Below are 17,295 nucleotides of genomic sequence, written 5' to 3' on the forward strand. Positions count from 1 at the left end.
CATTCCAAGTGGATTAAGTTAACTAAAATCTCAGTTTTTGAGTTTTGAATATGAATACCTGCGTAATAGAAGATTAGTTTAATAATACAAAAAAAAAAAAGAACTCAGTTTTTCGCGTGTCTGTAAATTCCTGTGCCTCCCATGGGGTATAATTGGAAAATAAAGAGCAAATTCGTTAAGGAGTGATGTTTCATAACAAAAAAGTCCTGTCGAATTATTTTCGGCGGAGGAGTCAACTATCATTAAACTGAATAAGCACACAGTGTGTTTCCAAAACATGTCCAATATCATTATTTGATTATTTTTGAGATTGTCGCGCGAAACCGGTCTCACGCGCTCGAGGACAGACTCAGCACCCCGGCTTCTCAGTGCCGTGACAGCACCGTGCACGAAAACGTTTAACACGAAAATGTCACTATTTAATCATTCAAAGAAAGCAGAACAAATTGCGAGAACTCTAAATAAAAATCAGTCTCTTGTTAAGGGCTTGCTTCACCGTCCGTTCACTCCTCAAAGCAAACTTCCATTTTTAACAGGAGCGCAACTTTCGTGCGGGAAGCCATAACTACTCGGTTATATTCAGACCAGGTTTTCCGTTTGTGTAGAACAGGTCTAGGTAAAGCACGAACTGGTAGTAAAACTGATTGATCTACCAAGATACCGCAAAACGCATGTGTTGGCATCATTTCTCGCCGTTTATCAGTCGATCGATTTATTTTACAGCGTTGAACAAGAACAAAAACTATTACCCAAGTCGATGAATGATTTTCAGGTGTCGCCTCATGATGCGTTCAAAAGAGGTCAACAATGTTCTCAATCCTGTCCTCGAACGCTGAATGACGACCATGAATGTAATGCATTTTTAACGAGGTCTGAAATTATGTTTCATGTTCTTAATTCTGATTTTTCACTAGGGCGCGCGCGCTTCAAGTAGACATGGCGAGTGTTCTCGTCCGGCACGCTGAGGTGTCCATGACGATGGTACTGATGAACTCAGAAAGGAAGTCTTACTCAATAAGCTGAATAAGGAATAAAGAAGATGTATGTTGTATTTATTGTATAAGCCGCCTGAACGTTTATGTCGCGGCTTGTGTGTTAGACGCTTTCAAAACAGAAAGCTTTTTCCACTTCCCGCCCCACTTCCTTCTGATAGGATCGCAATCGCAATCACTTGGTGCGGTTAAGCCACAATTCGGCCTTTCACTGCGCGGTAATCTCTTTGACGCTGTAATAATCTCAAGATTAATAAAACCAAACTCCACAAGACCGGCTTATGGAGCTTTGTACAGGCAATAAATACAACATTTTCAGATCTTTATTTAGCAAATCTTGCTTCACATTTAAAATTATTTTTGGTCGGCTTCCAAGTAATTTGTGGGTCGTCAGCAAACCGCGGTTAGGTTGAGGTCGAAGTTCTTTCCAAGTTCTTCTCATCTCCAGTTTTATCGACTCATAGTTCTGCCGCGAGAGTACAAATGGAAATCAATTGAAAAGAACGATAGGGAGGGTCGCTAAATGACAGCATAAAGATAGTTGTTTTCTTCAGTCGTCTCAGTATGATAGCTGGGAACTGACTGACTGCCAAAAAAAAAAACAAAAAGCAACAACAACAAGAACAACAAAAACTGACTGACTGACTATGGTACAAACATCTTTTTTAAACAATGACTACAGGGCTTGTATGGCTTAAGTACGACGCAATTGTTCTGTTTACTGAGAATAAAACGTTATGACTGCCGGGCTGTCTGAAGTCGTTGTATGTAGGTTTGTTTTATGCAGTTGCTGTACGCAGGGTGAATTCTTCGAAAATGGGGGTGGGGCTGCCCTAAACTAAAAACTTCCTTATTTATCTTCTACCCATTATTCATTCGTAGAACATCATTTTGCAGTCGTTCAAAAGTAATTTCAATTTTCATTTCTTGATAGTATTTACTGTCCTCTTTATCAACAGCAATTGCAAAAATTGTATGTGCCCTCGCGCTCCGAATGCGGAACTCAATAACACTGACATTTTCCAAGTTGTTGTTTTTACAGCAGTAAGTTTCTGTTCAAAGAAAAATAGGTAAATTTAGCCTGTGGGATTTGTAGCAACTTGCCCTTTGGCTGTCAGTATCTTGGATCTTATGAAAACAAGAAAACCTGTGAACGTGTGTTTTTTTAATCGAAATTCAACCCGGCAAAATGACAAGTTCGGGGTCGTTCAAAATCGCACTTAGGTTTGCTCCGAATATCAAATTTTCAAAGTGAGTAATCGCCATTTTTCAATCGATGTAACAGGTAAAATGTATGCTTTATAATGTGAGCTCACAGCCATGTTACCTAATTGTAGCTCTATATCTTTTGATGAATCAGTAAATTATAAAGCCTAGAAAGTCTACATGCAGAACTGAGATTTTGTGCAAAATCCATCAAATTATCGACATCTGGTTTTTGCCAGAGATTTCGAGAATGTGATGGAATTTCAGCAACTCAGGCTTCGAGCACGAAGGGTAACCATCTTTTATTTTGCTTACGTTTTCCCCTCATCCGTGCTTCCCATCTCTCGATCGCAAAGCCGCTCTCTTGATTTCATTTGCAGTTTGTCCCGATAATATGGTCGATGAAAGATGCTTTTTAAAATCCTGTAATTCACCGCCCGATGGAGCCGAACCGGGCAACAACAATCGTTCACCCCAAATGATTGACACCTCGTTAATAAAAGGAGCGAGAATGATAACAGAGAATTATGGCGTAATTGTTTTGCTAGCGCGAACGCTGTCAGTGAAGTTTGTTTAACAATGTCAATTACATAGCAAATCTAACACCTTGAAATTTGGATGTTTGCGCAAAACACTCCCCTCGAGAACGGTGCGTCGAAATGAGAAGAAGCTGTTCTGGTGAAAATCTCCCTACATATCTCTCCATCTATAGCTAGTGACCTACTCTCGAGCCTTAGCCTTGTCATAACTACCCGATGATGTGAAACTTTAACAGCCTAGCAGTCACCCACACAACAGATTGCATTTTATGGCTCTTAACTCACGTGCAAAAACAACAACATTGTCCGAGGATCAAATTATGGCAATTTACACAGCGAGATTTGCGGTCACCCCGTGGCGTTCTTAACGGGATAAAGAACATATGATCGTCCTTGACCCGCGCGAATATTCATTGTTTCATTTATTTCTCGTGTCTGAAAATAGAGCGGTTGCAGTCCAGTAACTTGTAAACAAGGACAAATTGGAGATCTTCGCAATTTCGTGGCAATTTCTCGCAGGATTCCACTCTACTGTTTCTCCACGCGGATGACAGTTATTGTTTTCGTAATGACTATGATGAATGACAGCAGGGTATAATTCGAGAGCAAAGCCAAGATACTGGAAATTCCACCTTTAGAGAAACGCGCAGGGTCGGCTCATCGTGCACAATTCGCGTCTTATTCGCGCCATTATCCGCGCTTCGAGAACCGCCAACCGTAGGGCCTTCGGGCTGCGACTTAATTAACCGGTTAACAGCCGGATTTACCGTTAGATGGACCTATCCGGCCTGCTATCTCCCAAGGCCAACGCGTTCTCGATTGCACATTTGATAGACGCTTCACAGCTACCGGAGTTCATGAACATCAACAGCCGACAGACGCACGCTCCAATTATGTTCAACTGGGACTCCTTTAGACTTACGAAAGATATGGAAGGTGAGAGAGTAGATATTTCAGCACGTACCTCACAAACGTCTGATATTACACCATGGTTTTCTTTCCATTGTTTAGAGAGGCTACGAAATGCAGGAACGGGAAAGAAGGTTTCTACACCGGAAAATTCTCCAACAATTAACAATGACACCACGAGGTCGGATCATGATTTTACACGAAGAGTGGACGAGCGATGTTCTACCTCTTCAACGCCGCCGACGAGCCCGTTGTCTTGTTCTTTAGCGAATGTAAAGGTTGACATTGAAATGAAGAATTTATGGGACGATTTCTTCGCTCTTGGCACAGAAATGATTGTCACAAAGGCTGGAAGGTTAGTTATTAATTTTCACTTTTCACACCTCATTCTTGGAAGGGGACGATCATTGCATAAATAATTTGTTGAGAGATTCGTGCGTCTAGTCTCGCGCGAACTGAATGCAGCATGCGCTTTTATTGACAACATGCTGCAGAAAGCCGCTTACTGTAGGAACTTGTAGCTAAATGCTGGTTTTAATTGGAGGTTACAAAGGCCGGCGATAAACTGTTCGAAAATTGTGCGCAAATTGTTGCCGTTATCTCGCTGGACGATAACGTAAAAGGAAATCACTCATTACTAGCGTGCGCGCTCGTGAAGTCAAAGAATAACATTGCCATGAATCCGTTTATTTTGCAGTGAAAAGGTCTGTTTATGCCATTAGCCGGAAAAAATGTTTTTGATTTCTTAATCGGCGCTATCACAACAACGGTCCATTATGATCCAGCCTTATGTCGAACATGTTTGTTTTCTCTGAGAACAAACGCGCCATGGAGCTAGAAGCGCGTGTGGCCAAAATAATTATCAGTAAGCACTTGATTTGAAACCAGTGTGCCTTTAAAAAAAAATTGAGAAATATCTGAAGAAAACTATTACCTCGAGAGGGACAGGAAGTTACATGAATGCTAAGCTAATTAAAGATTGTAAGATTACACGAATAACAGGAGAACAGCGGTTTGAGCCGATAGTGAAGACAAGCGCGCACCATTCGCGTTTTTCGGAGATTTTCGCATATGTGTCCTCCTCAATTAGTACAGCTTTACTGTTTACTGTTATGTTTCGGTCTTTAAAAGTAAACTTTAAGGCAGACAATTGTTTCATATCGGCTGTGGACTTTGTAGATTAGCCTCAGGCTAATAATCAGTGGAATTTATCGCTGAGACCTTTTTGACAAATCATTTTGCAGACGTAACAATGATCATGAATCATAAATTGCGAGAACTTTCAAGACTGTCTTAATAAGATTTCGCGTTAATACGCTTTAGCTTGTTTTACAGAATTTTGTTTACTTCAGTCTTTTCGGCGGTTTTCAGTTGCGGTAAACCTCGGAAAGACCACCTACCTTCGGTGTTTTTTTGTCCAAGTTTTAAAGTGGATAATTGTCTTGTAAGAAGTCGCATTTTCTTGGCATGAGTTCAGTGGCTCTGCAAATACACATACCCTCTATATTTGGCGCGACACAACTTGTTCGTTTGTCCAAAACTAGCTGTACTTGCACAACATTACCTTTTAAACCCTAAAGTGGGTATGTTATTCTTCAGTCACTGCCGAAAGGAAACGTTAAGATTGTTATGTCTAGGCTAGATATAAAAGCAGGAAAACTTTATAGGAGTACATGAATTTTCTTGATTGGGTTAAGCAACTTGCTTATAAACTTCGTGCAATCCTTTTTCCTTAAAACTTGATTTTAAAGGAGGTAAATTATTAAACCTGGGTACTTAAGCAACTCTGAGATCTGAGGCCGACATTTGTCGGAAAAAAACAAACGTCTCATTTCATGATATCGGATTTCAGAAAGAATTATCGCATGCCCTTAGCTCACTACTAAAGAAACCAAAACAGTCTCCTCCAATTTTCCTCTCCAAGGCACTCTAAATGGAAGAGAGCTAAAGGCGCCGGCGAAACGGCGTTGGTATTTGTGGGTTGTCACATTCTCCAGGCCCCTTTTCAGAGGCCGTGCACGAACTCACGGGTACGCAAACCTCGGACTTAACAAAGAGTGATTTTTCGACTGAGAGATCGTTTCAATGTACGTTTAACACAAATCTCATTTGCCTACTCAGTGCTTTATTACCCTAATCAAGGTTTTAATTCGAACAACATGTAGGAAAGGAAATGTTTGCAATAGAATGAAATCTTCTTTAAAATTGGAGTGGAAACCTAATAGACCCCATAGAAAGCAACGTGAAGTTTCAGTATCAATAAGTCCCTTCGTTTACGCTAAAAGCAGGATTCCCAAGATGTCCGAGGTCGAAGGAGAACAAAATCTATTGTGTGCATCTTTACCATGTTATTAATAATTTTTCAGCTACGAAATCCTCGAATGAGCTGCAAAATATTGACATCGTGATAGACGCCAAATTCTTGGAATCAACATCTATGCAGTAACGTTTCACTGGAAGACTGCTGAAGAGGCCTGAACTTTTGACGGTGTATCCAGACTACTAAAATAACACTTTTGTACAGTCTTTTAAAGCGGTCCTCTTTAATATGCTGTGAAAAGTTGTTCTGAGTAAAAGTTGGGGTGAAACCCGTAAGCGAGTCTCTGACCAGTCAACTCAATCCTGTTCATGTATTTGGCTTTTGATATGTTTTTACCTGAAATTTGTGAATTTAAACTCGGACATGGTAAGGAGGAAGAAGAATTCTATATTGAGTTTGAGACTGAAGATGGCGATATAGTAGTATGTCTAAGGCTTAGGTCTACCCTCTTGTAATAGATATTTGTATTTCTAACGTCTATTTCTGCGGGGCTATAAAGGCTGCCAAGCTTGGAAATATTCTTGAACGTTCTTGCCTTTTCATTTCAATATTGAGAACAGTTGAAGTAGCAATGTAGTAAATCACTCTGAAACGCATTCAAACTTAAAATGTCCACACGGTCCACATCTTTACAGTGATCTGACAAATATTGTCTCCATTTTGGATTGAGATCGTAAGAGAAAATATTTCCTCTTTATCAGAGTAAAGCTCAACATTTTGTACATTTATTTGTAATTTTCACAAAAATAGAAAACGTACTTTCTCAATTTTTAGCTTTGAGTACATGTTCTTTTGCATGTTTTAAATTAAAATGTTTTTGACCTTAAAATTTTGCCCTTTGTAATTCAGACAGCCTGAACGTTCTTTTAAAAATGTCGTTATAAAAACAAGGAGTGTTATTGACCTGCCAAAGGAAAAACATCAGTCTTGATATCGCATGGAATACCGTTATTTATGTTTGCAGGCTAGGAGTTAACAACAACTAAAGGGAGTAGATAGTCGTGGTGACTGTCACTGCCAATGCGAACTCGATGTCAAACCACAAAACGCCTCAGGAAAATTAAAAAACTTTCTTGATAATTGGGAAATAAAGATAGCAAAACCATGCACTCCATTATCTTTCCGTCTTTTTAGCAATCGGTTCAACAATTTTGTCTATTGATTTCAGTTCAAGGTATCAGGAGTTTCCGAGGACGAAACAAGACAATTCAAACAGTGTTCACTTAGGCATTGTTATCTCTGTCAACTTAAGAATGCGTCATACCGATCCCCCTCTCCCCAATTTTGGTGCCAAGAGCAAAGTCCAATAGGGTTTTTTTTTTTTTTTCAAAAAAAAAAAAAAAAAAAGAGCTCACGGAACTCTTAAACATCAAACAATGGCAAGGATGTATAGAAATGGACCTGGAAAAGGATGATGCAGTAAGGACAATCTTGAGAACACGACAGTCACTAAGAAAACAGATATTGATTCGTATTCTCCTGTGAAAATTATAAAGCGCTTGCTCTCAAAAATATACAGCAAGTGTTTGCCTCACCATAAACAGTGTTCAACGGTGCTTGTTCGCAAATTAACTCACACTGACAGTCGCTGGCAAAAACCTTAGATATTTTATCAGGATTCTCATAGATAAGTCTAGCAAGGGATGCTACGGTGCAAAGACATGAATGATAATCGCAGTTACATACACAACTTAAGCAGCTGCGAAAATAAAGTCTGAAAAAACGGGACCCCTTTCAAGCCTGAATTTTTTTTCAGGCTCTGTTTTCACTGCTGCTTAAGTTGTGTATATAACTGCGATGATCCTTCATGCCTTTGCAGCTTTCTCCTCAGTTTAAATATATGGTCTTCCATATATTCAGTAAAGTAAAGGAAAATAAACACAAGTGCGAGTTTTTTTCAAGGTCTGGGAATTTTGTATCTGTTAAGGGAAGTTCCAACGTAAGCAAAAACGTTCGCTCGGGAATTTTCTTTTTCTTCATGGGTGGCATCCTTCTGTGTCTCCGCTCTTCCTTGCTGGCTAAACAGGAAAATTTAGAGTAGGGAATCTCATATGATATGATTTCTGAACAAACGTCCTTGAAAAACTGTTAAGGACAAAAGTATGATGTAAGCTGGTGACGTTCGCTGTTTGTCGATGCTTGCTCTCTCCACGGCAGTAAAAACGTAAACATTACATGTCAGAAAACCGCCCATAGTGGCCGCCATTTTGACCACCTTCATTGTGTGGACGATCGTCAGTTTTAATCTAAATCTACAAATGTCTCATTCAAAATGTGACAAACTACAACTTATGAATAATGAATTAAGATGGCACTAAGTTTCGTTCTGAGATTTACAGAAAGAAGTGAGAACAAAATTCCGAATAAACAAATAATTATAACATAACTGGTCTAAGTTAGGTCTCTTCTCCAAGAATGCACCAATTTAAAATTTAAGTCGAGTTAAGTCGTAGAAGCATAATGCATTGACATAAAATCAAAGTTTTTAAGAGAGACCTTTCATTTGACCATCAGTAAAACTTCCTCCTTTGCGGGGATATTAAATCTACGCTATTTAATCGTTTTGTTTTTGTTTGGCTTAAGAAAATAAATATTGTTCCGTAAAAATAAACTAACACAGTAATTGCTTTTAAAGGCATGTTGACTAAGATAGCTAACCTGCGAGCATGCTCCCCTCCTCACATGGCATTGTGAAGGCGCGTTCTGACAAAAGTCCCAAATTACATGTTGCAAAATACGTATTAAAAAAAAAACACTGACAGCACCACATGAAAGTGCTCATCGACAGCTTCCATTTGAATGGTCAAACACTAGGGTTTCACGCAGACTTATGCAGCACAATAAATAGTACTACATGAGAGTGCATCTGATCCACTCTTCAATGGCCTTCTCGACTTCAATGGTCACAAAGTTAGGCCCTTGACTACAGTCTAAAATGTTAAGACCGCACTCCTTGTACAAAACAGTACCACATATAATAAGTAAAAGTACTGCTTTAGATTTCACGTAAATTTCGTATTGCAAAGGTATTCATACATTTCTGACACCATATCACAGATGTATAAGACGAAAATGGATGATGTGTATGTTGACGGATGAGCTAAAAGAGTTTAAGATGCCGGCACAAGCCAAGACAGAAACTCATTTACTTCTTTCTGTTTTGTTAGGCGCATGTTTCCTCCTTTCCAGGTGCGCCTACATGGATTGGAACCCTCGTCCAAGTACATCCTAATGATGGACTTTGTACCTGTGGACGACAAACGTTATCGCTACGCGTTTCACAGCTCCAAGTGGCTGGTAGCAGGCAAAGCAGACTCCAGTGTACCCGGGAGAGTACACATTCACCCTGACTCACCCTGTACTGGACAGCAATGGATGAAACAAATCGTGTCTTTTGACAAACTCAAATTGACCAACAACCTCATGGATGACAACGGACATGTAAGTAATGAACGTTTATTTATTTTTGGTCGCTTTAAGTTTACAACCTTGTATCGCTGTGTTGATTCCTTTTAAACAGAGTACGCTAGTAGACTGGAGGCGCGGTGGCCTCATGGTAAATACGCTCGACTCCAGATCAAGCGGTCTGGGTTCGAGTCCGGGGACACTGTGTTGTGTTCTTGGGAAAGAAACTTTACTCTCACAGTGCCTCTCTCCACCCAGGTGTACAAGTGGGTACCGGCGAATTCAGTGCTGGGGGTAACCCTGCGATGGACTAGCATTCCATCCGGGAAGGAGTAGAAATATTCCTAGTCGCTTCATGCTACAGAAACCGGGATAAAATCCGGCCTAATGGGCTACTTAGCTTGTATGCAGACTTCACCCAGGCCGTTGACTGCTATCTTCCGTCCCCGTTATGTAACAGCATTCATGTATCAGCATGAAAGCTCATATTAAGTATCTCAAGTTCTCTTGTTCTTGACAAATTGTGGAAAAAGTCTTGTCTGTGTTTGTCGTTAAAAGGTCGTTTAATATGGTATGAATAACTTTACTGTTTATCACTTTGCTCTCTACACGTGAGATAAGAATTGTTTGTTATAAAATGATGATGATGATGCTGATGGTAATGTCGATGATAACGACAACTAATGATCATTGATGCTATCTTTTCTTGTTAGATTATACTCAACTCCATGCATAAATACCAGCCTCGCTTTCACGTTGTCCTTGACAACCAGGAGAAGAGCACAATGACCAGCGCCCTGGGAGCGAGTACAGAACACGTTAAAACGTTCGTGTTTCCAGAAACGCAGTTCATGGCAGTAACCGCTTATCAAAATCACATGGTAGGTAGATTATAAGTTAATCAGTTTGCTTTTCCCATTGCTTTGTGTCATTAATCACCGATTCTCGAAACATTTTGTTAGGAGTGGTAGGTATGTCCCTTCGTGTTCTTGGATTACCATCTTCAATCCTTTTCTTTCAAGCGTTTTCGGTATTTTTCGGAAGCAAAGTGCATGTATGATAACATGAAATATTTATTCTATGCTGAAATATCATCTGCATGTATAGGACAAACACGGAGGATATCTGGGAATTATAGACCTCGTTACGTAACAAATGTATCGAAAACCGGTATCTATCTGTCCCAGACAGAAATTTTAAAACGTTTTGATATTTTTTATCCAATTTAAAAGAGCGTGGTTACGTTATTAAAGGTGATTCTCGCGTATCTTCCTCAATAAAAGGCGGTTAACATGAAAGAAAAAACAGACGGAGAAAATTATTGTTAAAATGGTATTTTCATTACGAACAATTGAAAGCCGACTTCTGTAATCCAAACTTGATTCCCGACATTCCATCAGAAACTATTATGTTTAACTAGATACACTCCGTTTTATCTTAGCATTCTTTTCCTACTGGTTAAACGTCCCTGTCATTTCAGACAGTTTTCACATAGGCAAATTATGCTGATCAAGGCAGATCTCTCAGTAACATTTTTTATTTGTCTGATGTATTGCTCACACTTGAAACTGCAGTTACAAACATACCCTACTGATTGTGCTTAGAGACCTAATTAATCTTAGCGTTAGGTTAAAATTACAAGTACCCAAGGGAAGCCAAATCTGAATTATATATACTGGAAACTCGGCCAAAGGCTCAGATAACCCGCTTTCTGAAGCATGATCATGAGAAGACCACAAGTATTGCTATACTTCTAGATGGAATGCTAATTCGTTGTAGGTTAGCCTTATTGTTCAGCGTTTTCTTAGGTTGCCCTAAACGTTTGTGCGCCCGCGCGCTTTGCATTTCTGGATAGAGAAAGGTATTATTAGTTTAAAAGTGTCGTTTCCAACAGTACAAAACAATGTACTCAGCTAGTTTTGGAACCTGAAGCACTCCAGTGACAACTCAATGTGGAGTTCAAAGTGATTAGCAGGCCGGCGTGAAACTTATAAGTGTAATTTAGTAATGACCTGAAGAAAGGCATTTCGTTCATTCTTCAAAGCAAAAACTCATTGTCCAGCCCATCGGCTAAGGGTCTTCTATTGTAAACACATACAGTTAAACCTGTATTAGGTGGACACCCTTGGAACAATCACCAGTGTCCGTTTAATACAGGGTGTCCGCTCAAAACAGGCACAAAATATATTGTGCAATAATAATTAATTATTAACCCTTTTGTAACACAGTGTAAGATCAAAGACTGCTCATAGCACAATGTCCAGTCAGTCAATGCATCAATCTAGAATAATCTACTTAGCTTCAAAAAGACATCGCTGAGCACTGTTAAAGGAGTCTGAGTAGAGCTTTTAGAATAAAAAGCCCTTGAAGTGTGCGCTTATTGCAGGTTTTGTGCAACAAAGTGGGTTAATATTGGTGTCCGCGTACGCTTAACAGAGGTGTCCGCTGAATGTAGGTTTATTTTACAATAAACGTGGGACAAAATTTAGGGACTCAAGCTGGTGTCCACTTTATAGAGGGTGTCCACTTAATATGGGGTCCACTTAACATACAGGTTTCGCCGTATTACGCTTCCTTCTCAAAACATCCCACTTTCACATGTTTTCTCAAAGAAAGAATTTGCATTGTTTGCAGGACTTACGCAAGGGTCAATTGCGTTTAGACTAGCCCATCGTCTTACACAGAGCTCTAGCTCTCCGATACCTCGAAATGAAACTTTAATATTTAGACTGAAAAAAAAAAACTACCATATATTTTTAATTCTTATCTGTTGGCAGATAACGCAACTGAAGATAGCAAGCAACCCTTTCGCCAAAGGATTTCGTGATTGTGACCCGGATGACTGGTATGTAGTTTGAGAGAATTATCCTCCCTAGAGGGTAATTAAATTTATTGAGACAAGTAATATATTGTAATCCGCTCGTATCGAACTGAATTCCAGACAGATAAATTTTATAATATGGATAATCAATCTCTATATTAAATTTACATGTGGAGCCAAATATTTAGAAATTATGTTTTTAAGAAAGCTTAGTTTTTGTCGAGGGTAAATAAAGGTTATCCTTTTTTTATCTTTTTTGGCAAGCCAAGGTTAACTTACATACACTCAATTCTTGAACGGCTTTTCCGTTTGCTCGGGAAACGTTGCATTCTAGAACTTAAATTTTGGTTTGGAAGTTCACCTGTGTAAATGTTTGTGTCGTTCTTGCGACCTTGGCTTCTACCTCCGCTAGATAGATCTCAAGTTAGCTGTAACTGAAGATCATTGTATTTCTCTAGTTTTCAATCGGTTAAACTCTGCAGCGTTATCTAGTCAGCTTCGTTTATTTAAGATTAACACCCGAGTACTTTGTTTTGTACGACCTGGTTTACGCTTAGCTTGAGTCCCGAGTGTAGCTAGACTAAGCATAAAAGGGAAGGTCATTGCAAAGTTTTATTCAGTAGAGTAAAAAAGAAGTAGAAGTATAAGGAGAAGTAGAAGAAGGAGTAGTAGTGGAAGACGTCGAAGACTTAAGATTAAACGCAGATCAAATCTCGGAGTCCCGATACCTGTTGTTGAAGTCAAGCGAGAACTAATTAGTCCCCTACAGTATGTTGTAATTCGCTCGTGTCCAACTGAATACCAGACAGATAAATCTTTTAATACGGATAATCAATCTCTTCATTAACTTTGCATGGATAACGCGCTGCATAGCGTTTTCTCTCAAATCCTGTATTTGGTTCTGAAGCACGACCGAAAGGGGATTATCCCATCCAAATCTGTCTTCATGCAAATAAGTACGAGCTTTATGCCAAGACGATGAGTGACGAAATTATGACTGTTGTACGGGCATGTAAAGCAATCCGTCCTGCGTAAGCCAGATTTAATTTTATTATCATGTTCACGTCTCTAATCATCTGTCAGCGAAATCGCGATTTTTCGTTTTATTGTTAAAGACTGTTTAGTATGGTGCAAACAATGTTGCATCATACTAAAAATTCGCCATTTTGTTTTTAAATTGAACGCAATCATGAATGGGACCACAGCAACTAAGAATTTAAACTAAGAAATTAATCCAGCAAAGTTGTGTTCGAAGTGTGTCTGTTAAAAAAAATTCCAAAGCCTTGCTTGTCATTCTAATGCTAAATGATTAATATAATCCTGTGATAAGATACGTACACCTCTGTTTTTGTGTAAATTAATATCTCCGTTTTTAAGATATTTTGTGAGTAGTATCGTGGTTCGTTTTACTAGTGCTGTTGTAGTTTGGCCGGCGAGCTCGTCTAGCGAGTCAAAAACAAACGAGTGAGCAGCCATATGACCTGATAACATGTTCATTCAGCCTTCTGTTAGGATTGGTCATAAGGGACAATAACCTTACAACACACTACTACTCGTAACTGGCTATCGCCATTCACGAGTTAAAAATGAACACAGTAATTGATGTTTGCATTCTCGCGCGATAGAATACACTAAACCCTCTAACAATACATCTTTATATCAATTTAGTGTGGTAGAAGTAATAAAGCAAATAGAACCGGGCTCCATGATGCCGACTGCAAAGCCTCGACTTCAAGGCGAGGTGTATTCCGCTAAGTCATGTGATCCTGGCCGAGATGAAGGCGACGGTGTCACAGGTTTGTGCTCAGCTTTCTGCTTGTTTCGATGGGCGGGACTTTTCACAATTGATTGCATTTTTTAATCATGTTATCTTTTAACTTCAGTTGTTACTAGTTCCAAAGAAAAGTGAATATCCAGCATTGCTGTTCTAAACTGAAATACCAAACCCTGAAGAGATCTATCAAGTTTTTTATCCCACCATCCCATTCAGTGTTCTTCACTTCAGCCCGGACTTTGTAATCTAAATTTCTTCCAAGTCATCTGTCACAATTTGTGTATTTACTTGTACGTTGGTCGAACCTACTTTTCGATTTTCTGTCGATATTTTAGAATGTCTTTTTATTAAACCAAAGGAAACCTTAATAGAATAGTCTACCAAAATAGCACAATACCCCTCAAAAAAGGTTACAATGAAGTTATGAGAAACGAGAATGGTAAGACAGTTACAATATATTTTAACCAAGACAGTGCTTTCAATATCGAACTTCTTTACACCAGCGATCAGAAAATTAAGCAAGTAAGTTATGAGAAAAAGCAAAATTGATCACAAGTAGGAAAAGCCGAATTCTACCGAGGGTAACAAACAATATGTATGAAGGCAGTAAAGTGAAATGTGATGACAGTGCTTTTTTCCCTCCTCTCTAGGACCAATGTCAACTGCACCTTTGGTACCAATGGGCCGTATGATTCCCTCCCTAACAGTTCCCTCCATAACGGTTCCCGCCTGCTCTCCCATCATGAGCCCAACTATTACGTCACCGCTGCTCCATCCTCACCCGACCTCCCCCGGGGCGACAACGGCCGTGTATAGAGGTTTCTCGCCGTTACGAGATCACCGCAGTATGCCTTATCCTACACCTTATCTACGGTACAATTCAGGACCGCAAAATGAAGTACCTGGCTATCAATCTCCTCCCGGGACGATTTCAAGTCAATGATGAAATGTTTAGTACTGGAGGACTGCATTCGAATTTCACTGTATTTTTTAACTGTTGTTCGTCGAAGAAACAAGTCCAGTTTGTGTTGTCTGGCAACTTCACTACCACTGGGGAAGACGGGACTACGGGCTCAGTCACGGTTTCTCGACATTTCTTTCTTCGACATTTTACAAAATTATGCAAAAACAAATCGTTGGTACAGATATTTTTCGTCCGCAGACAGAAATGAACATAATTATTTAAGAACACATGGTATTGTTCTGATTAGTTTACTTTGCTAAACGTAAAAATTGAAAACAAGTGTTAGCCAAGCCTGTTTCATTCATTCGCTTTCAATTCTAGCTTTGTAATCTATTGTCTTTTTATACGTTTTTGTTTATAATTAAGTTTTCTTTTCAAACAATGGAATCTTCATCTCTAGAATCGAAGTTCACCAATTGATCTAAGCATAGTTAATAGAGGGAAATGGTTAAGAAGCCCGGTAAACATCAAAGAAGCAAACAAACAGGCTAAGATTTATGTTGGAAGGTCCTTGACCCTGCACATCTTTTGGTTCATGTTCATAGACTATGCATGATTTACATAGTGGCAATGCTTTTATTGGTTAGTTGTATATGAACACATGACATCCTTTTGTATTTTACCAGATTTTGTGCAGGCGCAACCCCCAAAACAGTCAACAAAAACATACAACAAAGAACTTTGCCAGGTTTCATAACCATTTCCCGCTATGATCTAAGAGGGACGCCTAGGGCCACGTAATCATACATATCTTAATGACCCATCACGACAGTGTGCAAAAATCCCCAAATTTCGTCTTTTAAATCATTTGCTATACCCACAGAGCCCCACATACTTAGCTATGAGCCTTGTGAGGCGGAGCTCTGCTTTTCGTATTTGAACTTTTCTTGTTTTCATATTCCTTGGACCTTAGTATTAACAACTGTTGCGGTAAACCATGCATCGCCATTGTTAATTAAAATATTCTTTTCTTTGGATTTGTCTATAGCTTTGTAGAATAAGAACCAATTTTAAACCACGTTACCATGGTAATCAGAGTCTGTGAATCCGTTCGGATTCTTTTTGCTTATCTTTGGCGATATTCTTTGCCGATCACACTTCAAAGAACTAAACGGAGGAACGGTCTTAGGCAGAATTCTTTGCTTCGGGTGAAGCTTTCGTCGTCACCATCGTCACGGTCAAGCCCAACCTCGATCCCAGGCTCTCTCTCCTTTGTGTTTTGTTTAGTTTCACTTGACTGATACTGCTAGAGTATTTTTCCGACTCATCCTCTTTAAAGAAACGTGTTTTTCTTTCTTCTTCTTGCTTCTCGTACCTGTTCCCAGCCTCGACAAGACTTTTTTCTAAATTTTAAATAAAATGAAATAAAAACTTTCAAAACCGTCTACCGTTTAAAAAAACAGAGGAGAAAATGCATGTAATAATAACGTACGTCATCTATGCGTCCGTCCTCCAGTAGATCACAGGTAAATACCAACCAAAATGCGAGAATAAATATAATTTTTCACGTTGTTATTGTAAGATAGTTTTGTGCTGGTATGTAGATTCGTTGGTATGCAGGTTACGTAATTATGCTAAGAAGTTAATATTTAAGGAGTTTGTCCGTTAGGAGTTGTCACTTCGACGGCATCTGCGCTTTTGATCAGTTCGTTTTGGCAATTTTGTTTTAGTAAATTTCCGTGTTTTTGTTTACTACGTTTATTGTGTTAATAACTATCCTAGGACAATTTATTTCTGATCAATAAACGAGATGTCCCCTCCTATACGACTGATGTTTTCTTACTTATACCAAGTTAGAAATTATTTTAATTTCGTTTCACTGCAGAGTGATTAGACAACAATTTGAATTAACACGATGGCGCGAGCAAAAAGAATTTACATTTTTTATTATCAAAGTAGGCCAAGTTGTTTTCTTTCATCGGTCGCGGGATTCTCTAAAAGAAATGCAAAACATTTTCTCCATGTTTCTACTGAGTTTTAGTATAAATCTACTAGCGCTCTATCACGAATGCCGCTCTCTGATCGGCTACGCTACTCGCTGTCTATTCTGTTGTCGATAGTGAGTAGCCTAGCAGAGTGCGCTTGTTAACAAAATGACGACCGTTTCTATCCGTTTTTCGAAGCGTCTGTGAACAAGATTAAGATAGCGTTCTAAACTAACGACAACCAGTAGACTTATGCTAAAACAATTAGATTATTCGCTCTCGATTTCTATGCTTGATAGTTGACGAGGGCTGTTAATAGAAACACTCGTGGAAGTTTGGGAGAACTCGAAAAAACTGTGGAAACACTCGCCTGTCGGTTCGTGTTCCCACAGCATTTTTCGTCCTCCCAAACTTCCACTCGTGTTTCTATTAAACGATTA

At 39.2% G+C, this 17,295-nt stretch overlaps 1 protein-coding gene and 1 long non-coding RNA gene across 3 annotated transcripts; one reads left to right on the forward strand and one right to left on the reverse strand.

Annotated features, from left to right (window-relative positions):
• Positions 1-1,297: 1,297 nt before the first annotated feature.
• On the reverse strand, positions 1,298-3,752 carry LOC149096957 (uncharacterized). Its single transcript, XR_016204237.1, has 2 exons — positions 3,702-3,752; positions 1,298-1,458 (listed from the first exon to the last, which is right to left on the reverse strand). It is a non-coding gene; the product is annotated as an uncharacterized LOC149096957 (long non-coding RNA).
• Positions 2,833-16,693, forward strand: LOC110051998 (T-box transcription factor TBX4-like). 2 transcript variants are annotated; one of them, XM_089279812.1, is made up of 7 exons: positions 2,836-3,673; positions 3,749-4,001; positions 9,134-9,407; positions 10,085-10,252; positions 12,149-12,216; positions 13,861-13,988; positions 14,617-16,693. In XM_089279812.1, the coding sequence occupies exons 1-7, from the start codon at positions 3,511-3,513 to the stop codon at positions 14,907-14,909; spliced, it is 1,347 nt and encodes a 448-aa protein (XP_089135938.1). In that variant the 5' UTR covers positions 2,836-3,510; the 3' UTR covers positions 14,910-16,693. The 2 variants fall into 2 exon arrangements, with proteins under 2 accessions (XP_089135937.1, XP_089135938.1); XM_089279811.1 differs by having other exon boundaries at positions 2,833-4,001.
• The last annotated feature ends 602 nt before the right edge of the window (positions 16,694-17,295 follow it).

The sequence above is a fragment of the Orbicella faveolata genome, unplaced genomic scaffold (assembly GCF_042242905.1).
Source record: "Orbicella faveolata isolate gen_17 unplaced genomic scaffold, um_ofav_v1 contig_47, whole genome shotgun sequence".
Taxonomy (NCBI): domain Eukaryota; kingdom Metazoa; phylum Cnidaria; class Anthozoa; order Scleractinia; family Merulinidae; genus Orbicella; species Orbicella faveolata.